This window comes from Gobio gobio, assembly GCF_949357685.1.
Source record: "Gobio gobio genome assembly, chromosome: 11".
Taxonomy (NCBI): Eukaryota; Metazoa; Chordata; class Actinopteri; order Cypriniformes; family Gobionidae; genus Gobio; species Gobio gobio.
The window spans coordinates 9,352,198-9,378,284 of record NC_137104.1 but is presented as its reverse complement, the minus strand read 5'-3'; the positions used below and the strand labels follow the sequence as shown (position 1 = coordinate 9,378,284).

General features: G+C 37.9%; 1 protein-coding gene across 2 annotated transcripts in view; it reads left to right on the top strand.

Moving 5' to 3' along the window:
- vps50 (VPS50 subunit of EARP/GARPII complex) overlaps nt 1-26,087 on the top strand; it is a 253,418-nt gene that overhangs the window by 214,906 nt on the left and 12,425 nt on the right. For both annotated transcript variants that reach the window (XM_079829018.1, XM_079829017.1), the window contains 3 exons: nt 11,124-11,220; nt 13,452-13,610; nt 24,637-24,758. In XM_079829018.1, the coding sequence (XP_079685144.1) occupies nt 11,124-11,220; nt 13,452-13,610; nt 24,637-24,758 (378 nt within the window). The remainder of the gene's footprint in view (nt 1-11,123; nt 11,221-13,451; nt 13,611-24,636; nt 24,759-26,087) is intronic.

Genomic DNA, 26,087 nt, shown 5'->3' with positions numbered 1-26,087 from the left:
TGAAATTTTCGACTGAGACACACTGTTCTTTCTGATAAATAATTATTGAACCAATTTATACTCACTTTGCTAAAGCCTACGCAAGTCTATCCAACAAAATGTTGTGATCTACAGAATCAAAGGCTTTTGAGAGATCAACAAACAGAGCAGCACAGTGTCGACTATTATCTAAAGATTTAATAATAATATCGTTCGTGACCAGCTCGGTCGCTGTTACAGTACTATGTCCTGACCTGAAACCTGGTTGAAACTCATTTAAAATATAATTTTCCGTTAAAAATCGTTTACTTACTTACTTAAAGAGATATTAGTTTATTTACAAATATTAACTTACTTAAAGAGATATTATTTTATTTACAAATAACTTACTTAAAGAGATATTATTTTATTTACAAATATGTGCAATAGTGGCCAACAGTGATGTCGGGTCTAGGAAAATTGACGACATCGCCCTTTATTCAAATATTATAAAAAAAATTGTAAGCATTTTGAATAGCTGTGCTTGGAGTCCGTTTTTTTCTTTATGATAACACAATGAAACATGCCAAATTGTGCGGACATAATTTTTGGCCAGGCTATCATACAAAGAAATTATGAACACATGCCAAAACGAGAGAGCCAATGAAATGTTAATATTAACCGATTTATGTTGTAGTCAGTGTATGCTTTTTCCTGCAAGCTTTTTGTTTTCTATGCATTATTTTTATTTGCATTGTAAAATTAAACCTGTCACTTGGCTTTTTTTTTTTTGCCATATAATTTTGTCAGATAAATACTTTAACCAAGTTTAGTTTTTTTACCTTCCTTCATATTTAAAATGTTTTCCTATTTTATATTTTAATGGTTTAATTGGAACTTTTGGGTCATTAAAAACAAATATCGCCTCCGGATATCACTTTTGGCCTCTGCTGTATGTATATAATAAATACACGCAACTTTTTTTATAATAATAAATCAATTAAATGTTGTTTTATTCATTAAGATTTTAATGTTTTCGAAAGAAGTAGCGTATGCTTACAAAGGCTATTAGAGAATACAGTAAAAACTGAAATATTTTGAAATAATACATTATTTTACGTGTATTTACAATTTATTTTCTAATTTATTATATATTTTCAAATATAATTCCTGTGATCAAAGCTGAATTTTCAGCATCATTACTCCAGTCTTCAGTGTCACATGATCCTTCAGAAATCATTCTAATATGATGATTTGCTGCTCAAGAAACATTTATTATTATCATCAATGTTGAACTCAGTTGTGCTGCTTAATATTTTTGTGGAAACTGAGGTGTTTTTATTTAAGTATTATTTGATAAATAGGGGAAAAAAAGCATTTATTTGAAATGTATATATTTTTGCCTATTCTTACTGTCATTTTTTGTCAATTTAATGCACTTTTGCTGAATGCAAGTCTCATTTTCTTTAAAAAATAAATAAATAAAATAAACCCATACTGGTGGTGGTGTACGTATACATAATGTACAATGAAAAAAAAATTGTGTTTTGGGTGAGCTATTTTTAAACACGAGTCCTCAGGAAATCAGTGTTTGAAGAAATTTCTGCAAAAAGAGAAACCAGCCTGATGGTATCGGCATCATATATCCAGCTGTATGTGTGAGGTCTCCGTAGCAGAAGCACACAAATGAACACATTCACATTAAAAATCAAGCAAGTACTGTTGCTAGGTGTTAAACGTCTAACCCCAGCAGCCTCCTTTCAACCAAACCTGTCTACCCCAATCAGTCATATCACTGTGGTTGTTATCTGCGGTAATTAGCAAATCCTGTTTAGCCTCTAATAGAGGTGGGCTGAACCAGCTTTGGCAACTGCCAGGGGAGTTCGTTTCACTAAGTGTTGTGACACCGCAGGGGGTGAGGAGATCTACCTGAATCATTCCAAAGAGCAAGTCGTCAGGCCTCCAAACCACGTTTCACCTTCCAGTTCTCCTGTTCTGACCTTTATCCCATCCGACTCATTGTTCAGCGAGACGTTAAGCCTTTGTGAAACAGCAGGGAATACTTCCGTGCAAATTCACAGAGAGAGTTTGATCCATCCCTTTGGATGCATCCAGATGGCGTTTGTTTCGTGCCAAGCATTGAGCTGAAGAACGTTTTCAACGTCTGAAGACGGATCAGAAGATCCAGAGTTTAAGCCTGGAAAAAGGTTGTTCTTGGGAAAGAACTGCTGTCTGCTTCCACCTGATGCGCAAAACTCAACCACATTGAGTCATCAAAGCGAAGGTCTAGGCTGTCCTTGTGGAGCATGTACATGCTCAGAATGCACTGCACTCAAAAGCAGCAGTTTTTTGAGAAGGTTAGTGGCAGTGCAACCTCTTATTTGCCCCCCATCCTCCCCCTGCACTTCCTTTCTTAATGGAATAATCAATGAAGGCTGCAGAGTCTGAGCTGCGAGCAGGCATGAGGGTGTGAAAGATAAGCGACAGAACAGGGTCTCTTGTTACTTTCTGAGGGCTGTATTTATACAAGTGGAACAATACGAACCTTAGATTATACCCAATTCCATCGACACCACGTCTGATGAGACAAAAGACCCTTTTTCTCGTTCCAAATCAAATATTCTCATTATTAAATAAAATAACAATGGGACAAAAACAAGTGACCACTTACTCGATTAAAAATCAAGCTCTGGTTCTTTTCCCTTTACCCCCCAACCCACGTAAATGGTATATATTCAGATGTAATTTGCTTCCGATCTGATCATGATGCACTTGATTCACTGATTACCTTCACATTTATTTTGCCTGTTCGAGTTGGAAAACATTGTTGGTGCCTAATCAGGGCTCAGTAATTAGGATTTTTGTTGATTACATTTTCTGTCAATAGTGTCTCTGGTCCCACCATATATACACACGCCGATCAGGCATAACATTATGACCTAACATTGTGTTGGTCCCCTTTTGCTGCCAAAGCAGCCCTTACCCATCAAGGCATGGACTCCACTAGACCCTTGAAGGTGTGCTGTGGTATCTGGCATTAAAGGGTTAGTTCACCCAAAAATGAAAATTCTGTCATCAATTACTTACCCTCATGTCGTTCGATACCCATAAGACCTCCGTTCGTCTTCTGAACACAAATGAAGATATTTTAGTTGAAATCTGATCGCTCTGAAAGGCCTCCATTGGCACAATGGCACTTTACACTCTCAAGACCCTTAAAAGGTACTAAAGACGTCGTTACAAAGTCCATCTCGCTACAATGGTTCTACAATAACTTTATGAATCGGCGAGAATAGTTTTTCTGTGCAAAAAAACCCTAAATAACGACTTATATAGTGATGACGATTTCAAAACACAGCTTCATGAAGCTTCGAAGAGTTATGAATCAGTGAGGCCGTGTTTTGAAATCGTCATCACTATATAAGTCATTATTTAGGGTTTTTTTGCCCACAAAAACTATTCTCGACGATTCATAAAGTTATTGTAGAACCACTGTAGTGAGATGGACTTTGTAACGACGTCTTTAGTACCTTTTAAGGGTCTTGAGAGTGAACCGTGCATTGTGCCAATGGAGGCCTTTCAGAGCCATCAGATTTACACTAAAATATCTTCATTTGTGTTCCGAAGACGAACAGAGGTCTTACAGGTGTCGAACGACATGAGGGTAAGTAATTAATGACAGAATTTTCATTTTTGGGTGAACTAACCCTTTAACGTTAGCAGCAGGTTCTTTAAGTCCAATCAGTTTTGAGGTGGGGCCTCCATGGATTGGACTTTTTGTTCAGCACATCCCACAGATGCTCGATTGGATTGAGATCTGGGGAATTTGGAGGCCAAGTCAACACCTCAAACTCATTGTTGTGCTCCTCAAACCATTCCTGAACCGTTTTTGCTTTGTGGCAGAGCACATTATCCTGCTGAAAGAGGCCACAGCCACCAGGGAATACAGTTTCAATGAAAGGGTGTACATGGTCTGCAACAATGCTTAGGTAGGTGGTAAGTGTCAAAGTAACATCCATATGGATGGCAGGACCCAAGGTTTCCCAGCAGAACATTGCCCAAAGCATCACACTGCCTCCACTGGCTTGCCTTCTTCCCATAATGCATCCTGGTGCCATGGGTTCCCCAGGTAAGCGACGCACACGTACCGGACCATCCACGTGATGTAAAAGAAAACCTGATTCATCAGACCAGGCCAACTTCTTCAATTGCTCTGTGGTCCATTTCTGATGCTCACGTGCCCATTATTGGTGCTTTCGGCGTTGGACAGGGGTCAGCATTAGTGTTAATTTCGTCAGACGAGACGAGACTAAATATGTTCGTCATCGTCCTTTTTTTCCATGACTAAGGCGAGACAATGACGAGACTGCACCAATGTCCAAAAACGCTGACTAAGACTAAATTAACATCCATTATTGTTGACGAAAAAGGACGAAGCTAAAATGTTTTGCATAAAATAAGAACTAAGGTAAAATCTCTCTTCATTTTCGGCTACAATCGTCTCTACTTTTTCATCCTGAGAATATTCAGCTGTTCAAAATTTTCCCAATGAGTTTGCGCTGTTGCTTAAGTTCTACTGGTCTCATACTCCTGTTGCTGCCAGCCTGTCATCTCACAGAGAGCTCAATACTTCTAGTGCTGGGTCAATACTTTTGAATGGCTTAAGCCGCGGATACAAAACAGCTTCACTATACAGGTGTTTGCAGAAGTTTTTGGTAAACAGTACAGCATAGTGTGCATTTGATTATTACGTCAACCACATTTACATTATCATTTTATAATGGAGAGTGGTGGAGATGCAACATTGTTAACATTAATGTTAATGTTTTTCTTGTATTTAGCCCTCAGTAATTAGTCACACTTCTACTCGTTGGTGTTCAAATGTGACCATACACCTTAACTATTTTTTAAAATAAATAGCCTATATTTTAGTTCAATAATATTTATTGAATATTTTGAGGAGATCTTTTGGAACTAAATACTATTTTTGCAATAATTATGGTCCATTAATGACCACTTAAAACATTTTTCTTCTAATATTTGTATTATTTATTTTACAATTAGTGTAGTAATTAAGGTTAAAATAGAGAATTCCAATTCAAAGAGGCAAATTAGAGTCATTTTGTGGCTAGAAAAATAAAACTTTTCATTTGTAATGCTATTACTGGTGCATGTATGGCTCTTTAATCAATATACATGTAGTCTAGTTGCTCAAAAATATATTTCAAATCATAACTGCTTACTTGTGAAATTTAATGTTAATAATAGTGAATAGTAAAGAATACAAGCAAATATTATTTAACCCCAAAAAAGTTTAAAATAGTGCTAAAAGGCAAACGTATTTTTCCTTATATGTACAGTAGGCTATATACATATGAATTCATACTGAATCAAGATCGAAATCGATATTTGTGCCCATCGTCTCATAAGCTAATGCTGATTTTAGGCATCTACGCTGTAAATCAAGCAGTTAGCTATGGTGTTGTGGCACATACGTTATGCAGGTTATATATATTTTATGTCACTTATTTTGCCACACAATATATTGAGTTTTCTTTTGACTAAAACTAGACTAAAATGACGATACTTTTAGTCGGCTAAAACTTGACTAACAAAAAAAGATATGTGAATTATTAAATATGACTAAAACTAACAAGGACATTTGGCACAAGACTAAGACTAAATTCAAACTAGGTGACAAAATTAACACTAGTGAGCATGGTCACCCTGACTGGTCTGCGGCTATGCCGCCCCATTCGCAACAAACTGGGATGCACTGTGTATTCTGACACCTTTCTATCAGAACCAGCATTAACTTCTTGAGAAATTTGAGCTCCAGTAGCTCATCTGTTTGATCAGATCACACGGGCCAGCCTTCGCTCCCCACGGGCATCAATGAGGCTTGGCCACCCATGACCCTGTCGCCGGTTCTCCACTGTTCCTTCCTTGGAGCACTTTTGATAGATTCTGACCACTGCAGACCGGGAACACCCCACAAGAGCTGCAGTTTTGGAGATGCTCTGACCCAGTCATCTAGCCATCACAATTTGGCCCTTGTCAAACTCGCTCAAATCCTTACGCTTGCCCATTTTTCCTGCTTCTAACACATCAACTTTGAGGACAAAATGTTCCCTTGCTGCCTAATATATCCCACCCACTAACAGGTGCCGTGATGAAGAGATAATCAGTGTTATTCACTTCACCTGTCATAATGTTATGCCTGATCGGTGTATATATAGACTATATTTCAAACTTCTCAGTTTGAGAAGTTGGTACTTTAATTTTGCAAGGCACATTAAACTGTTCAAAATTAACATTATAAATGTCATTTTTATTCATCAGAGATTCCTGACAAAAAAAAAGTAATACAGCTTCCATAAAAATATTAAGCAGCAAATCAGCATATTAGAATGATTTCTGAAAGTTCATCTGACACTGAAGACTGGAGTAGGAATAAGTTCCATCACATGAATAAATTACTTTCTAAAACGCAGTGTATTAAAATAGAAACAATTATTTTAAATTGTAATATTTAGAATAAGTGTTAAAAAATAGTTTTTACTCTATTTTGTTTTATTTGATAAAAACAAATGCAGCCCTGGTGAACATAAGAGACTTGTTTCATAAAGATTAAAAATATTTCTCCTACCCTAAACTTCTAAAAATGGTACTACACTGTATATATATATCCATTTTGGCAGATATTTTAAGTGCCTAAAAGGAAATATATCTGCATAACAGTATATTCAGTACCTCACAGAAAACCGAATGTTTCATTTTTAAAGTTAAACAGTGTAAATGCTGCTTATTTCATGCATTTTTTGGCAGTCTTCAACATACAGCTTTTCATATTCTGCTTTCATATCAACTCTAGTGTTCATTAGGTGTTATATGCAAATATTTGGACTAGTATTGTTCATTGAACTCTTATCTCTGTATGTGGGCTGTCATTAGCATAAATTATCTGGTGGTGGTTGGTGAGCATGCAGTTACTCTTTATGAAGGTCCCGGTTGTACACAGCCATTGGCAGCAGTAGGAATCAGTGATTTTTAACTACCGCTTCTCTCATTTAAAGAGGCTTTTCTTCTTTGCCTGCAGAATTTTTTTTTGATTCCTGGATGCAGTTGATTTGCTTAGACAACATAAATTAATTTTATTACTCTGTGAGCCATCTTGATTTTTTAAATTTTAGGTTGTAAGACAAAACAACAGAAACAAAATCAATTCAGCAGTCAGAAAATTATGCTAACAAATGGTAATTCCCTAACTCATTATTACAGTGCCTATAAAAAGTATCCACCCCATGGACTTTTTCATGTTTTGTTGTTTTAAAGCACTGAATCACAGTTAACTTCATTCGACTTTTGCTCTAATTAACACAAAAACAGATTTTGACAGTTATACACATAAAAACGTATTGTTACAGATGGATCGTTTTAGTTTTGAATGGTTGTTTGGTTTGTTGCTTTTGAAATGACACACTTACCTTAGGACACTCAATCTTTTTGTTATGTATCTGTTAATTAACTTTATCTATTCATTGATTGTATAAATGACTTGAAGGAGAGAAAACTATTACTTTTTATATGTTTTATAACTGTAGTAAATTGACCAATTTGAAGAATTTTTAATTTTTTTTCTGTATACCAGACAGTGAATTCTTTTTATAGAAACTGCAGCTCTTAAAGATAGGGTAGGCAATTTTCAGAGTGGCTAGCAATAGCGAGCTAGCTTTGAAAGCATAACATCCCACCCTCCCTTCAGAGTGTCTCCTAAGCCACGCCTCCTTCAAAACACATGAACGCACACAGCAGGGAGCAAACAAAAGTGTCACAAGAGACAGAGTTAAACTAGCCTGGCTCCGCCCTCCTACGTACGTCCGCTCAATTTTCATTTTCCCTACAGTACTCCGTCTGGGACTGCAGTATATTCTTAAGTTTTCTCCGAACTAATTTTTACAGGTCCAATCAGCGAACAGAGGGAGTGGCTGAAAACGATGACGTTGATGTCGTGCGCTAGTTTGAGTTTTAGTTCAGTAATGGCGGTGGAGAAAGATGCGAGCGAAGCCATTCATCCGTTGTGGCACTGCTGCCGAATATCAAGAAGTTAAAGCCTTTCCAGCTCGCTCTGTTAGTGGTGAAGGAGTTGGCTGAAGCCCTATTCGTACGGTAATTGTTTCTTGTGGGGTCGTAAGGTATTGTCATCATTTACAGGGGCTAGTCAGTGATTTTATTGGCGTCCGTCTCCCACCACCCGCGTAAAAATCCCCAGCCAAATTACCTACTGTTTTAGACAAACACCAAGGTCGTGTGGTAATTTAATTGCTGTCCGAATCCACATCTGAGTTTTCAAGAATATATCACTTCAAAATGCACTGTTTATATCCTTTTTGACCACTGCAGAGCACCGTGCGGTTGCGCTTCGCTGTAATTTGGATGCATTTCTAATTGTATTTCTATAAATGCTGGCAAGTATTTACAAGAGCAATATATTTCATCACCGCTCAAAAAATATAAAGAAGAAAAGCACGTAAACATTTGAATTGGGCCGTTATTTACGGCAGCATTTATTCTTATCATACCAAGCATATGGCTTTTTATTTACAGCATACAATCATGTTACGGACCACGTGAGCAGCGCGTTCCTGATCACAAAACTCTCCCCTCCACTGTGAGTAAATCACAATCCGAATGCACAAGTTTAAGGTTTTATCACTGAGGTGGCGTGCACATTCTGCAGTTATTTTTATGGATTTCCATTTGAGAAACAGAGGCGAACGGCAAATTACATGCGTCACAACCAAACGTTAGCGGTTAGTTATGGCAGATCCAGAGTGGCTCTTGGCAGATCCAATAGTTTTAAACTTCAACAGAGTTACCCGCCTTCAAGGAAGTAAACGCTTGTCAATGGAGAGTGGCCAGACTCTCAGTACAAATTAAATGTACGAGAGTCTGGTAGGAGTTAAACTACCTCATGTCTCAAAGCAAATAACTTTACAATAACACTGAGATGAACAACTTATAGAGCGCTGACCTGTACCACCTGCTGACTGCTGCAGATTCATTTTGGCGTTGATAGTGTTGCCATTGAAACGTATAAATTCAAGTCACACTGAATATAACGTCACAGGTTTCCATCTCTTTCACATTACAGTATTTATAGTGTGAACGCAGAATAAGATGGTTGGTTTAGTTCAGGAGGAACTGTAAAAGGCGGCTGCTGTTTTGATTGTGTTGCTCAGTGACTGATGTCTGTCATACATAGCATGAAATGCACTTATGATGTGTGATGTCTCCGCGAGCAGGTTCACGGTGTATATATATATATATATATATATATAATATCTGTATCTGTATATCTATATCTGTATATATATATATATACTATACTACACCATACTAATACTGTGTAGTACTGTGACCCCCTTTCGCCTTCAGAACTGCCTTAATTCTATGTGGCATTGACTCAACAAGGTGCTGAAAGCATTCTTTAGAAATGTTGGCCCTTATTGATAGGATAGCATCTTGCAGTTGATGGAGATTTGTGGGATGCACATCCAGGGCACGAAGCTCCCGTTCCACCACATCCCAAAGATGCTCTATTGGGTTGAGATCTGGTGACTGTGGGGGCCATTTTAGTACAGTGAACTCATTGTCATGTTCAAGAAACCAATTTGAAATGATTCAAGCTTTGTGACATGGTGCATTATCCTGCTGGAAGTAACCATCAGAGGATGGGTACAAGGTGGTCATAAAGGGATGGACATGGTCAGAAATAATGCTCAGGTAGGCCGTGGCATTTAAACGATGCCCAATTGGCACTAAGGGGCCTAAAGTGTACCTGGAAAACATCCCCCACACCATTACACCACCACCACCAGCCTGCACAGTGGTAACAAGGCATGATGGATCCATGTTCTCATTCTGTTTACGCCAAATTCTGACTCTACCATCTGAATGTCTCAACAGAAATCGAGACTCATCAGGCCAGGCAACATTTTTCCAGTCTTCAACTGTCCAATTTTGGTGAGCTTGTGCAAATTGTAGCCTCTTTTTCCTATTTGTAGTGGAGATGAGTGGTACCCTGTGGGGTCTTCTGCTGTTGTAGCCCATCCGCCTCAAGGTTGTGCGTGTTGTGGCTTCACAAATGCTTTGCTGCATACCTCGGTTGTAACGAGTGGTTATTTCAGTCAAAGTTGCTCTTCTATCAGCTTGAATCAGACGGCCCATTCTCCTCTGACCTCTAGCATCAACAAGGCATTTTCGCCCACAGGACTGCCGCATACCGGATGTTTTTCCCTTTTCACACCATTCTTTGTAAACCCTATAAATGGTTGTGCGTGAAAATCCCAGTAACTGAGCAGATTGTGAAATACTCAGACCAGCCAGTCTGGCACCAACAACCATGCCACGCTCAAAATTGCTTAAATCACCTTTCTTTCCCATTCTGACATTCAGTTTGGAGTTCAGGAGATTGTCTTGACCAGGACCGCACCCCTAAATGCATTGAAGCAACTGCCATGTGATTGGTTGATTAGATAATTGCATTAATGAGAAATTGAACAGGTGTTCCTAATAATCCTTTAGGTGAGTGTGTATGTATATATATATATATATATATATATATATATATATATATATATATATATATATATATATATATATATATATATATATATATATATATATATATATATATATATACACACACACACACACACACACACACACACACACACACACACACACACACACACACACACACACACACACACACACACACACACACACACACACACACACACACACACACACACACACACACGTGTAAATACATTTAGACCTCTTAATTTAGTGATTGCTATCAGGATGTGAAGAGACTTTAAACCAGCATAGCAACGCTATGTTTCTGGAACAAATTGTCTACCCTGCCTTTAATATAGAAGCTCTTATATTTAGCACTCAGTCTGTCTGTAACTTGTGTCAGAAAAACATGAAAGCAGGCAAATATAAGACTGAAAAATGTAAGCGTTGAACTTCCTAGTCACATAACACTTTTTTTTCACCACTGTAACTAGTTTTCAGCAGAGCCAGTTCCCCCCGGGTAAAAATTGTGATTGTGTCGCATAAGGCACACTTTGATTTGGGCCGTTTTTCCCCTGCAGAGTTTTTCTGGCAGAGCAGTTTGAGTTCCTTCAGCCTCATCTCGACACCATGATGCCTTCAGCCAAGAAGCCCTTCCTCCAGCAGTTTTACTCACAGGTCAGTTTCATCCCTCTATTTATGGCCCTGACCTTTCTATTCTCTCCTTTTGAGAGCCTTTTCGATCTCCCACCGGTCTGCTGCAGGGTCTCTAGTGTCTTCCAAATTTGTAACTTCTGTTATAAGACTCAAAATGTCTATTGATGAGCTCTGCTGTCTGTACGATTGGTGTTTTATGACGTAAATCACCTAATAATGCACTATAACGATATTAGGCGATATGTGGTGTGATATAGTACAGTGCCTTTGTGCTCTGTGATATGTTAACCTTCAAAAAAATATATATATATAAATTAATTTAAACTTCATTTTTAAATTATGCAAGTTTCAACTAGGCGATATTTTAAAAAGAAAATGAGTTAAAATTTAAGACAGTAACTGAGCTTATATTTTTCAGTTGAATTAGAGGGAAAAGATTCCAATTTTAGGGTATATATGTCTTTATTATTAATTGCTTAGATCTGAAGTATCATTAACCCCTTAAAGGACAACTCCGGTGAAAAATGAACCTGGTGTAATTAACACATGGTTACAGAGTAGATCGTTCTCTGGGATGCGTTTTATTGAAAATCGAATGTAAAGAGTTTTATCTTTAAAAACAGATTAGCTTATGACGCTAGTCTATGGGGCATAGAATAAGTCAAATTAAATCGCTAGTTAATACCACTAACAAGGCTCAAAATAGCCTCACACTAAAACGGTAGCATTACGAGGGTCCCTACATGCAAACCGAAGCATTGAGAACTTTATAAGTGTACAAACAGTTTAATAAGAAGATACTTTATAAAGACAGAACATTACGCGTATACAGACAGGAGCCATCTTGGAAAACAGTCTCGACAAGTCGAGCCACGAACGATGTGCTAAGTGATGAACTGTGACTTGGAATCTCATATGGTCCGTTGTTTCCGGAAGAAAGCACTGAACGCAACAGAGAAAATAAATAAATAAAAATATTTAAAAAAATAAAAAAGGCAACAGAGACTAGTGCTTCCAAAGGATACACATTAAAGAGATGGCGGATTATTCAGCTGTGGCTCGACTTGACGAGACTGTTTTCCAAGATGGCTCCTGTCTGTATACGCGTAATGTACTCTCTTTCTTCTTATTAAACTGTTTGTACACTTACAAAGTTCTCAATGCTTCGGTTTGCATGTAGGGACCCTCATTATGCTACCGTTTTAGTGTGAGGCTATTTTGAGCCTTGTTAGTGGTATTAACTAGCGATTTAATTTGACTTATTCTATGCCCCATATACTAGCATTATAAGCTAATCTGTTTTTAGAGATAAAACTCTTTACATTCGATTTTCATGAAAACGCATCCCAGAGAACGATCTACTCGGTAACCATGTGTTAATTACCCCTAGGTTCATTTTTCACCGGAGTTGTCCTTTAACGGTCACCCCCCTTTTTGAGAATAGACAAACTTAAATGGTTGTAATTCAAGAATGCTTTGGAATATAGACCAAAAAATGAAAGTATGAAAAAGTTATGGAAGTTTAAATTTACTGTATATGAAATGCACTGTACTACATATTTTTCAATTTATACTGTATGAAATGTGTATTTTACAAAATAGTTTTTACTCTGAAATTTCAAAGATGTCTGACCAAGTTGTGTTCCAAATTTGAAGTTGATATCACAAAAATTGAAGTTCCCATGAGATTTTGTTTAGACGCTGTACCAAAAATAGCCACCGGGTGTCCCCCACATCCCACCCACTGTCCAAATATCACTTCTATCACAAAACAGTCACCAAATATGGAACCTTGAGACTAAGACCTTCCGGACGATATGTGTTTTGTCAAGATTAGAAAAGGTTTTGATTATAAAGTAAAAATAAATGTTGTAATATGAAACTGGACACTAGTGGAGGAGTTTGCTAGAAGAATTTCATTATAACGCAACATCCAATTTCAAAAAGGTTTCGTAAAGTTAGTACGCTTTCGAATGATACCTAATTTATGACGATTACTAAAATATGTGATATTAAAAAATGTGATTTAAAAAATTTTTTTGTGACAGTTAAGGGGTTTAAGTAGTAGTGCTCCATTTGGGTATTTCAGGGTTTACTATAAATAATAAATAAATAATAAATACTTTTGTTCTGAGTTCAAAGCCTTTGAATCTTGGATATTTGACAGATACTAAACTGTTTTCCACACTTTGTCCAATGGCTATGTATAGGTACTCTTTATTTTGACCTTTTTTATGCTCTTTCCTCTATAGACTGTATCTACAGCCAGCGAGCTCCGCAAACCCATTTACTGGATGGTGGCGGCCAAAGCCATAGATTACGAACAGATGCTGTTACTGATGGCGGGAGTGAAATGGGACATTAAAGAGATAATGTCACAGCACAACATCTATGTGGATGTCCTTTTAAAGGTAATGTGTTTGTTAGGTCGTGCAGGGGATTTGATGTGCGAGAATAACGTGTGCCCTCCTCTCTGTTCATTTTCACACTAGAGGAGAACACACTTAGACGTGCATCAGTAAAGATCAGCCAACCGTTTCTCCACACGTGTTCTTGGGTTCCTTATATGCAATTATAACATGGCTTGTTTAGTTTTAAGGAAACTGTCATGCCACAGTAGCAGGGCATTGCTGACATGTCCTATCCACTCATCTGCTGGACTCACCTGACAGGACGCAGGGTGATCGAAATGTGTGGTGTCAGAATGTGTGTGTCAGAAGGTTATCTAGAGGTCTGAAGTTTAGGTTGACATGCTGCGTTTAACTGAGAGAGACAGGCGACTCCTCAAACACTTTACAAACGCTCACTCAACTGACGGATGTGATTATGGGTTGACTTTGCTGATGAGGTGAGGGAATATCAGCTCCTGGGTGCTAGAGTCTAGAATTATTTATGTATCTGCAGTTTACATGACATGCTGTCATGTACTGCATAAGAGGAACATTATAATAACTGCATTACTTCAGTTATTCACTGCATTAAGTTTGAATTAAATAATTTGTTAATATGTGTCTCCTGAATCTCCTGGTCAAAACACAGGAAAAGAAGAAGCACAAACGAGCGATCTCATATAAGCAGATGTATATAAAAAACAACGCTATCATCAACATTAAACAGCATATAAATCAAAACGGCTATGTTATTGTATGAAATGTCCACAGCTATAGGACTGTGAAGCTTTGGGGGTGTTGATGGACTCGATCTACTCCATCTGTGTTGGATCATCGTTCTGAATCCAATCTGGATGTAGTCTTTGACAAAAGCGTGATTTTTCTGAGCTTTTTTCTCAAAATGTTGCTTTTTTTCATGAAACTTTACCTACATTCAAGTGTTGATAAAAAAGAATGCTATAAGCTAGAATAAAACAGAGGGTCTGTTCTTTCTTTTGATATATTGCATGTTCAGATATTCATACAACAAGATATTATGTGGGCCATGAAACTTGTGAAAATGACCAAAAACGCTGGCGGTGACTGGCAAATTTCATGTTAAGTTCACTTAAGACATAATCGACAATGTTTACGATGATACTCACTAGGCATTTGGACATCATTTTGTGTGAATATTTGCGCACTGTGAGATGCATGGGCCCACATTCATATCGGTGGCATATCTGCAGCATATACGTCGATGCCAATATATCTGCAACAGGCTCATATCGGCCGATAAATCGGTTAGGCTCTAATACAGGGGTCTTCAACAAAAATAGCTTGAGGTCCAGTAAATGAACCCTCCTCACCGGCCGAGGTCCGTACAATTACATGCCTAAAAACAATAATTTATGTTTATTGCCAGACTAAAGAAATTAGTGTAGATAGCATTTGTTCTTAATTTAACAAAATATATCCTCTCATATGGACAAAACATGTCTGTTCATATTGTTAAAGCAAACATAGGTAATCCTTCACAAAATTTATCTCATTTTGTTGTTGTTCTGTTATGTCCTTTAAGTTGCTTTGGTACAAAATATCTCAATTCAACCAGTAACCATGTCTGACAAAAATATGATGAACTAAAAATGCCTTCATCTCTAAATCTGCACTGAAAATACATTCATTTCAACATTACTAGCAACTAAAGTGCTTTTTATCCCTGCTGAACTGAGATAAATAATAACAATCAATGAACGCAAACCCCCCTGGTTAAAAAAAAAAATAGAAATCTCATAACACATTTTATGTTCATTCACATGTATAGTCTTCACAAAATGTATCTAATATTGAACACTGCTCTCTTCTGTACTTCAAATTGCACTGGTAAAATATCATTAGCAATATCATTCAGAAACACGAACAGGCAAAAATAAAGTGCCACCAGTGTTGGAAAAATTAAAAAGTGCAAGAAACATTTTATTTAATGTTTCCACTTTTGACGACCGCAACAGAATCAGAGCAAATGAGACACACGGGCCTCGTACAGGATGCAGGAAGAATAAATGTGATTTTTTTCATAGCAACGTAGCAACAGTGAGCATAGTAACGTTATCTGTCATCGCAACCCGTGGCGACATAGGACCCAAGCGGTTCTACTGAGCTGCCTGATATAAATGTGAATTGTTTTAATTTTTTTTATGGCATTTGGCATTTATTTATTTCATTACGTCAAAAGGCTTTGCAGTCCGGATGGATGCATCTCGCGGTCCGGATTCGGACCAGAGTCCGTTGGCGACCCCGCCTCTAAAAGTGGTCCAAGGAAGGAACAGTGGTGAACCGGCGACAGGGTCATGGGCGGCCAAGGTTCATTGATGCACGTGGGAAGCAAACAGATGAGCTTACTGGGCAATCATCAGCTACAGTAGCTCGTCTGTTTGATTGGACCACACGGAGCCAGCCTTTGCTCCCCACGGGCATCAATGAGCTTTGGCTGCCCATGACCCTGTCACCGGTTCACCACTGTTCCTTCCTTGGACCACTTTTGATAGATTCTGACCACTGCAGTTTTGGAAATGCTCTGACCCAGTTGTCTAGCCATCACAATTTGGCCCTTGTCAAACTTGCTCAAATCCTTACGCTTGGCCATTTTTCCTCCTTCTAACACATCAACTTTGAGGACAGAGGCTGCGTCCAAAACCTGAAAAAATCTAATGTTGGCTTCACTTCCTGTCTCCTGAGATATCTTCATCTGATCGATTTTTGAAGGCCGCATAAATGTATCTTTCGCTGCCTTTGATATCACAATGCTATGCGTTCTATTCTGTGACAGTTAAGCTAGAAAAAAAGATGCCGTCCGACATTTTTGACCAGCATTTTCTTAGCGAGATATTACTAATGTAGTAATTCAATATTTGCTCTCTATTTTGCTGTAGATCATTAAACTGTTACACTGCCTAAGAAGTCTATCTGAAAATCAGTTTTGTGAGGTGCCTTCATGCACAAACGCTGCCTTACAAATCATTGTCTGAGAAGGCAGCGAGGCAACAAGTCAGCTGCCTAGGTTTTTGGATGCAGCCAAAATGTTCACTTGCTGCCTAATATATCCCACTCACTAACAGGTGCTGTGATGATGAGATAATCAGTGTTATTCACTTCATAATGTTATGTATATACGTATGTGTGCATGTATGAATGGCTATTGTATTTAGCCAACTTTGTTATTATCAGTATTTGATTGCTGAATGAATGGCAGCGCTGGCACAACCAATAAATTCTCATCAAAATGAAATCAAGTGTGTAGTCATGTGCAGCGGACCTCATGTTGTTGAACCCATGCCCACTCACACAGCTGCATGTTTAAACTGAGATAATTCAGGTTAAGTGCTGCTCCTCTGGGTGCTGCTGTGGAGAGACTTGTGGGATCTAAACTTTTGAATGAAAGCCCAGTACAGCTGTCACTGTCCCCCTGTCGCCATTTCACATGCAGCACATTACGAATGCATGGAAATGCTACGTCTGTGTTATAATATACTGACCCTATTGTGGCTTCAACTGAAGCAAACAAACAAGTCCACAAGCCCACAATGAGCAGGCGTGATTGATATGTTTACCCTAAGGTTGCTAGTTGGCTTTCTTCATGCAGATTTTCTCCAGGCATTTTTTCTACATGCCTAATGACTGCGCCTCATGAATTCCTCTAGATTGAAAGATCAGGGCTATCAATTATTTGTCAGGATCTGAATTATTTAAATGGTCAGGCTTTGGGAGTCACATGCAGAATTTGAGGGCAAGTTTAAGAGTGGAAAAGTTATCTCATGTCTCAGTTAAGTGTCACCGGACTGAGGGTGTCTCATTCCTTTGCATGTCCACATCTCTTCTTTAACCTCCGCTCATTAGCCCATATGAATTTTGCATAGAGTTAGGTAGCGATTTGAATGGCTGACGCATATATTGAGACAAAAAAAAAAGGCTACGAGAGCAGATGGGGTTTCACAATTGAATTATCTCTTTGGCTTATTTGCTGAGGAAGCTCGTTGAATTCCGAAATATGCATAATCATGTGGATTTACATAAGTTCCTGATCCGAGCTGCAAAGTTTTAGTAGGGAATGTAATGGAGCTTGGCTGCTAATGAAGAAACGAGGCTCACCTTTGTGCGCCCGCTAAGCTGAGTGAAACCGCTGTGCCCGTTTCTCCCCGTGCCATCGTTGTAACCCTGCGCCAAGCCTGTTTGTTGAAGCCAATTTGTCTGGGTTTGCCAAGCTTACTGAATTAATCATGTAACTGCGGATATACTGCAGTGACTCACATTGACTCTTTGCTTTGTTTAAAATAACCATGGAAATGACGTGCAGGTACCTGGGGACATAAAGGACATTTGCTTATATATATTAATACATGGTACAGTTATTTGCCTGTATTATAGAGCAGAAATGCACTGTTATTTGTCTCTAACCGCCATGAACCGATTCTTATTTGTGACCCCGTCTGTGAAACCCCGGCTAAAGTCGCATAATCTAATTAGGAGATATAGAGCGTCAAAGTAGTCATAGCCATAAAAATGACCAAAACAGGCAATTTGTGTTTATTGCTGTAAATTATAGATTATACCAAGGGCTTTGAGATGCAGTACTCAATTTTTCATTTATAATATTATAAATACTGAAATTAATGATTTTATTGACGCTACGTTTTATTATTTTGCACCAAAAAATACCGGACGTGGGCTTCTTAAATATTTATTTAATGTTTACTTTCGACGCAGAAACAACTGCTGATTCTTATATCATTCGGTTCAGAAACGTATTTTTTACAATTACAAAGTGCAAACAGACCATAATATCAATCCGCACGACCAAGGATCAGATCAGTGTCGGGAAAGGCAAGAAAACGGCGACTTAAGCCGGGTTCCGATTTCTGTGTGTATTTCTTTGTGTCATCACTGACATTTCAGGAACAGTTTATTTGTTTTCTAACTCCACCTTCTGCCTATACATCCATCTTATTTTAAAGACATTTAATGGCTGCTAGGTGTCTAAATAGTTTGGTTTTTGGATGCGCTGATATGAATTCGCTCTCTGACAGGGCGGCCGCGGCAAGTGAAGTGCAAGGAACAGAACAGCTGATAGTTGAATTAATAATGATTAATATAGGCCTACTGTTTTTTGTAGGCTAAATAAAGAACCCGTATTATATATTAATATAAAAAAATTATGTGTGTCCTTCGGAAGCAAAGCTCTTGCGTCTGATGTTTTGGTGTCGGTTTGTAAACCTATACGAATAACATGCATGAATAAGAACATAAAGTGCAGGGCGTGCTTTATGTAAAAGAGTTATTAAGTGCAATGAGCCATGAAAAAATCCTAATGAATCAAAATCTAATCGAATTGTGAGACAAGTGAAGATTCACAGTTATGACTAACTATCTGCATAAAGTTTGAGACTGACCTGTTAACTTGTTAGGGCATTAGGCCTAGTCCTGGATTTACTCCAAATGTTACACAGTGATATTTTCTATGGATGTTATTAAGGCCTATTAATGACATTTTCTACTGAGATTTCATTTTACTAATAAAGTTATAGCCTACAAATCATTAGAGTGAACTGACTTGGTAAATCAAGCTCTTGTGATGCCCCCATTCGTTTCAATGTTTCACACTTTTTGGACATGCACATCATAATAAATAGACTTGTTTTACAAAACTAAGAATTTTCTCATAAATGTGTCCTATATCACTGAAAATGGGAGAATCTTAGCTTTAATGTGGTATGTGGCACATTATCAGAATAATAATGGTTAAAATGTTTTACAATTTCAAAAATAAGCTTGATTTTAAAATTGGAATTTCTCAAAATCATGATTTTCTGAGGCTTTTTGACAACTTAGCTAAGCAGGGGTTGAGCCTGGATAGTACCTGGATGGGAGACCTCCTGGGAAAACTAGGTATCTGCTGGAAGAGGTGTTAGTTAAAATTATCGGACTTCCTATTAGGACACTTTCTATTATAAGTGACCAGCAAACACTGAGGTTGTCCTGCAGGATTCTACAAGATCCGTCACATGTCCTTTTTTCTGTTTTTGAGTGGCTGCCCTCTGGGCGACGTCTTCGTTGTCCGGGCTGTAGGACACAAAGGAGGAGGGCAACCTTTGTTCCAAAATCGGTGCAGCTTTTAAATTTACAGCCGTCTTTAAGCACCATCAAGTTCACCATGCAGTGATTTTTTAATTGCATATATATACATATATATTAACGTTTTTATTCCTTTATATATGTTTGGACTTGTTTTAATATATTTGCACTTGTGCACAGTGTTATATGTCTATTGTATGACTATTTTATGATAGTGACTGTGTGTTACTCTACGTGGCCTTGTTAATTGCCCCTTGGGGATGAATAAAGTATTGAAATGAGAAATGAAATGAGTGAGGCCAGCAGGGGGCGCTCACCCTGTGGTCTGTGTGGGTCCTAACACCCCAGTGTAGTGATGGGGACACTATACTGTCAAAAAGCACCGTCCTTCGGATGAGACGCTAAACTGAGGTCCTGACTCTCTGTGGTCATTAAAAATCCTCAGAGTAGGGGTGTAACCCCGGCATCCTGGCCAAATTTGCCCATTGGCCTCTCTCCATCATGGCCTCCTAATCATCCCCATATACTGATTGGCTTCATCACTCTGTCTCCTCTCCACCAATCAGCTGGTGTGTGGTGGGCATTCTGGCGCAATATGGCTGCCGTCACATCATCCAGGTGGATGCTGCACATTGGTGGTGGTTGAGATTCCCCCCTTCTATATACAAAGTGCTTTGAGTGCCCAGAAAAGCGCTATATAAATGTAACAAATTAATTATTATTATTATAGGTATCTTTGTTTCTTCAGTAGAACACAAATGAAGATTTTTATCTCCAACCATTGCAGTCTGTCAGTTATATAATGCATCACTCACCGGAAGTGCATGTCTAAACTAAACTACACCAGATCATGTACAGACCTCACTCACCGGAAGTGATCGCACGCTCAAGGCTGTTGGACATAGTGGTGTATTAGAGGTAAAAAAAAATATATAATACTGTTCGGTTTCTCGCACAATCCAATAGTTTCGTGTCTTAAGACATCAATGTGTCGTCACGAGCCACAGGGTTTAATATGGATTTGTCTTTGTATGTTTTTTTTTACGCTCATAGATTTTGTTACCATTCACATTCGCATTATACGACTGACAGACTGCAACGGTTGGAGTAAAAAATCTTAATTTGTGTTCTACTGAAGAGACAAAGTCACCTAAATCTTGGATGCCCTGGGGGTAAGCAGATAAACATAACATTTTCATTTTTTGGGTGATTTTTTTTTTGTGGTGATTTTGATTTTTTGGGTGATTTTTGGGGGGAAATTTTGGTGAAATTTTTTCCAACCAAAAATGCTGCGGTTCACCTGTATGACTTATGTGGAACACAAAAGATTTGTTTCTATCAAAAGAAGTCTCTCCTGGTTTCGTCCATACAATGAAAGTCAAAGAGGACATTGAATGAACAAAGAAAAAAAAACTGAAAGAAGCTTGAAACGACAAAGAATGCACTTTTTGCAGAATGTAGTATATTCCCATTCCGAAGACTTGCTTCACATTATTTTCATTGACCAGAAAAGGCGTAATATTCAGAATATTTGAAGGACATGAAACATATTTTAATATTTTTTAATAGACAATGTTAAAAGAAACACTATTTGTTAAACCACAGATTGACACAACTTGCCTCCAAGCATTTTACAGTTACCAGTTTTTATAATAATTTACTTGATTTTTATAAATAGACACTCATGTATGGGACTAATTTTTAGACCTGGATGCTTTTTTTCTGTGTAAAAATAAATAAATAAATAATAATACTTAAAACACACCAAAGAAAAGAAAAGAAAAAAATAGCTTTAAACATAAAAATCACTCTTGATCACAGTAATCTGTATGACTGGCCCTTTCTATCTATATGGGACTAAAACATGCTGTTAGCCAGATTAAGTGGGTGAGATGGCTTTTTTTTACCCTACTCATACCCTTATAGATAATGTTGAAAAAGAGGCTGAGAGGTTATTCTTCTCTGTTAAGAACACATTTCAGAAACCGTTCCAAAGCTCGCACAAACTCTGAAGGTTAAATGAGATTCTTTGCTTTGTTTTTTCTGCGGATTGATTTATAAGACTGATACTGTGACCTTTCAAAGCAATACTGATATCAGCTCAGAAGTGACATTTCCGTTCTTTAGAATGGAAGTCGCTAAATACCTTTTTTCACATTTTACATGTTGTAGGAGGACTCAAATGAAAGAATAAATGGGTTTTTACAGTTTTGAAATGTTGTAATATTGCGAGGTTGGGCCTGTTGGGTAGTGTAATTTCAGTGATTTCACTCACTGTCTGAACAAATGTAGAGAACATCTAAGGGTTCATTTGTAGGGTGTACTGCTTATGTAGCCCCATAACAGTAGCCTATATAACTATACACTAGTAATTTTTTTTTAATAAACATATGTTCAGTTTGTATTTTCCAAACCTTATGAATTGAATGAAAACTTTGGCATTTACATGATTTAGCTCTGTTTAATTATGCCATATTCAATTATGGTAGTCCCAAAGGCAGTTCTTGTCCTCCGAGAAACCGAGGCGGACATTGCACTTGCTGCAAAGTGTGTTGGTGTTGTGTGTACCACAGTTTCCTCTGTTTTGTTCATGTGATATCCTGACCTGAAAAATCAGTGATAAACGCCTTTTTCAGTCAGCGATACCTGTCACAGGGCTTGCTCTGTGTTCTCGAATGACTTGATTTTGTCCGCATGATGTCCATAAGTGACCCGTGATGGCAAAAGGAGTCGAAATGCACACGGGCTAATTTCGAGCTACAGGCAAAACAAGTGAAAAATGTCAATTTTGGTCGAATTTTAGGTTTTCATTAAGCCCTCGTCTAGCGATCCCAATGCTCCAAATAGCAATTAAACATCTAAAAGTTATCTTTATTTGTGCGTTTTCTGAGAGGAGTACCTCTCAAGTTTGGTATCGCAGCATTTCAACTTTATGAATATTCATAGTGAATTCCCCTTGGCATGAGTCTGAACCAATGAAATGCGATTTTCAATGTCATGCCTATGTAGACAAACAAAAAAAAGCGTGCGATCCCGATATACACGCATTATTTCAAAATATAACTGTTAGGGAGAAACATCTGATGTGTAACATATTAGATCCGTGCGGTACAGGAGATCTTAATATATAGGCTGCCTGTTTTATTAATGTTAATCAAACAATTGTGTTATCATGGAGGAAAAAAAGTTGAATAAATATTTTCCCTATAGATATTTGGTTTTGACTTGGTGTGTGTTAAATTTGGTGTTATTCCCAGGATTTTAAGGGGATAATAATAACTCCTTTTTGAAAATTTGCTCTTTTGCGACTCACATATCAGATGGGTGGTCATTGGGTTGTTTATTTTCCTTTTCCAGTTAAAAGGCATTTCCACATTCCAAATATCATTTGTATCAGAATCCATTTCAAAATCACTGTTCCCATTTTTGACGGCATCAATAACATCATGCACATTGTAGACAATACAGCCTTTCCTGGCTGGTGGCATTCTGAAATGAGGAAACAAAAAACACTGATTATCTTCCATATCCCAATCATACATAAAGATTTCACACATTCCACAGAATTCACACAAGCTTAGCTTATTGTGTCCTTATTGTGAGAAAAAGCAATGCAAAAGTAACGATGCATTCATTTCCATAAAAACTAGGGAGTAACGCAATATTGTAACTTTCCAGACACTGACTACAACACTTGTTAGAAATCAAAAACTGCGCCTCCTTTCGGGTTTGCAGTGCTTTAATACTTATCAGCATGACTGAGAAAAAATTATCTGATTCATTTCTCAGTATGAATTCTTAAACTGTCTCTTGCAGGGCCTATAAATTATCATTAGATACTGAGAAACCGTAATCTTTTAGGCTTTCTTTTTAATACCATATTTCTATGTTGTAAAATAAACTGGACGTTTTAAAAAGGAATTCAGAAGATTAAAGGTAGCAAAATAACCCGGACAACTTGCACAGCAGTTTTAGTGCTCTTGGCTTTGTATCAACTTTCAAGGTGCGAGCTCACGGTACATGTGGTCCTTGGCTCTCAAATGAGCCATATGTCATTGTGTTAAGAAAGTTTTGGGTGGGTTTTCCTGTCACTAGTGAAAGAGAAATGGGCTCAAGCACAGCTGAATCAACACCTCCATGAGCAGTCGGCTTATACAGTACAGGTTTTTGTATGTGGCACGGCTTTATCCAGACATCTGCACTGCAGGGACTTAGAGACAGTTTCTTTGAATAACCTGAATCCTGTCGGTTTGACAACCTGGCCTGCCAGTATGGCTCCAGTGAACATTTATAGACGGCTGTTTCCGCTTCTCTAACTCTGTAATTAATTTACACCTTTGTTGGGATTTGTGCGGCATGCTAAAATACTATTTGTAGCCTGTTCGTGACCTCGCATGCAGATGGTTCCAACACCACGCAATAAGAAATGCTGATGGTTATGGCGAATTGTTAACAGCAAGCACTGCACACAAGGGAAGGACGCAAGACTAAATGGTCATGGGTCAATGACAATTAAGAGTGTACACAATAAGTTAAAATATTTTATCAATTTAGTTTAAAACGCATATGCCAAGTTCTTGGAAAAGTACCTTGTGTTCATGAGGGTCAGAAAAACGTTCATGCCATTTTCAAGAAATGTTTCAATTCAATGTGCTGCAGTGTAACCATCAAGTAAAACAATAATATATATGAGTGTATATTTAAACATTGTATTGGAGGTGATTTTTCACAAATATTGTGAATTATTCATTCATAAATATAATTGATGAGGAATTTGCATGCTCACCATTGCATGTATGATTTGGATTTGTACTGGGGTTTTTTAATTATTCTTATTTTTCAATATTTATTTATTTTAACTTTTTTGATTATTACATCCAGAAAAAAAATGAGTGTCATGACATTTGACCCTTATGTCATAAACTGTTTTCTGCAGGAGTTTGAGAAGTTCAACCAAAGAATGGAAGATGTGTCAAAAATTGTGCGGATTCCTCTGCCCGTGTCCAATGTCTTATGGGAGCACTGCATCCGTCTGGCCAACAGAACATTAGTGGAGGGGTAAGTGACCCACCGAGCTGAACCAAATGGGTGTGTATGTATATGAGACCACCTGCTCTCAGATAAATCTCCTACCACAGAGTGTTTTCATTGGAATAACCACTCAGCTCTTTCCCAAACAATGAAAATAGCTTTTAGCAGCAGTTGGATCACAAACAGGTCTGCGGCAATTGCCAGAAGCCTCCTATTACTGTCAATAACACTTCAAATTGGTGGAAATTGATGGAACTGGGTGCAGTTCTTTGCACAAAGTTTGTATTTTAATGTATTATTTTGATTATTTTTTTCCACTTAAATCCCCTAGTAAATGTACATTTATCCAGTATATTTACCTTTAGCCATTTATTTCTCCACTTACGTTTCTCATTTACAAAAAAAAGATTTACCTCTCAGCTTCTCCTTAAGGATTTGCCTATGTTGGACTCTGTCCATGTTGCCAGTTTTTTCCAGTTCCTCCTATTGAAAATCAACCCCAGAGTATTGTCACCGTCTTGCTTGGTAGGGTAAAATTGGGCTAAAGGCGCACTGGGGTAAAAGTGCGCGATTTTATTTTCCTCTAAACCACTAGATGGCACAAAAAACTTTCCGCAGCACTTTCCAAAACATCCGCTTTTCAAGCACATGGAAATTTGTCTGATCTTTGATGCGATCGGGCTAATTTGATCTAATATTTGATTTTTTTTTTAAATGTTGTAGATTTAAGTAGCAAATGAGAGTGGCTAAAATGATTGAATCTATTTTGAGACAAAGGTGGTCTTAATATTTTTCCGTTTTGTTCAAGGTAATTAAAGCAACAGTTTTTTAATAACAGAAGAATATGTAAAAGTAAGCTATTTGGGCTGGCTGACTTTTCCACTTATTGGCATGACATGGTTATATTCAATCATATATTAAAGCTGCACTATGTAACTTTTCCGTCCACTAGAGTTCGCCTATTCAAAACAAAGGCGTAGCTTGATGACGGCAAGTTTGAGCGCTGAATCTTGGGACATGTGGTCTTCACCTCACAGCCGGTGGAAAAGAATCGGGATAGGACTCGGGCAGAAATCATGTCCATGGATGTGATTATTAACGTTACTGTAGTATGAAGCAAAAGCAGGAGCGATTGTTAATAAGAAGCGCAACACAAGCCTCGCGAGCAGCGGGACTTTTATTATGGCATAGTCGCCGGTGGGACTTTTATTAGTCCACAGTCGCTGTGGAGGTAACACAGCTCTGTTTATCATATTAGATACATCTGAGTGTGTTAATGATATTATGATGTTACTCTCTGCGTTCTCTCTGTGGCTACTATGACACTAGCGTTTCTGTAAAATAAAACCGGAAACC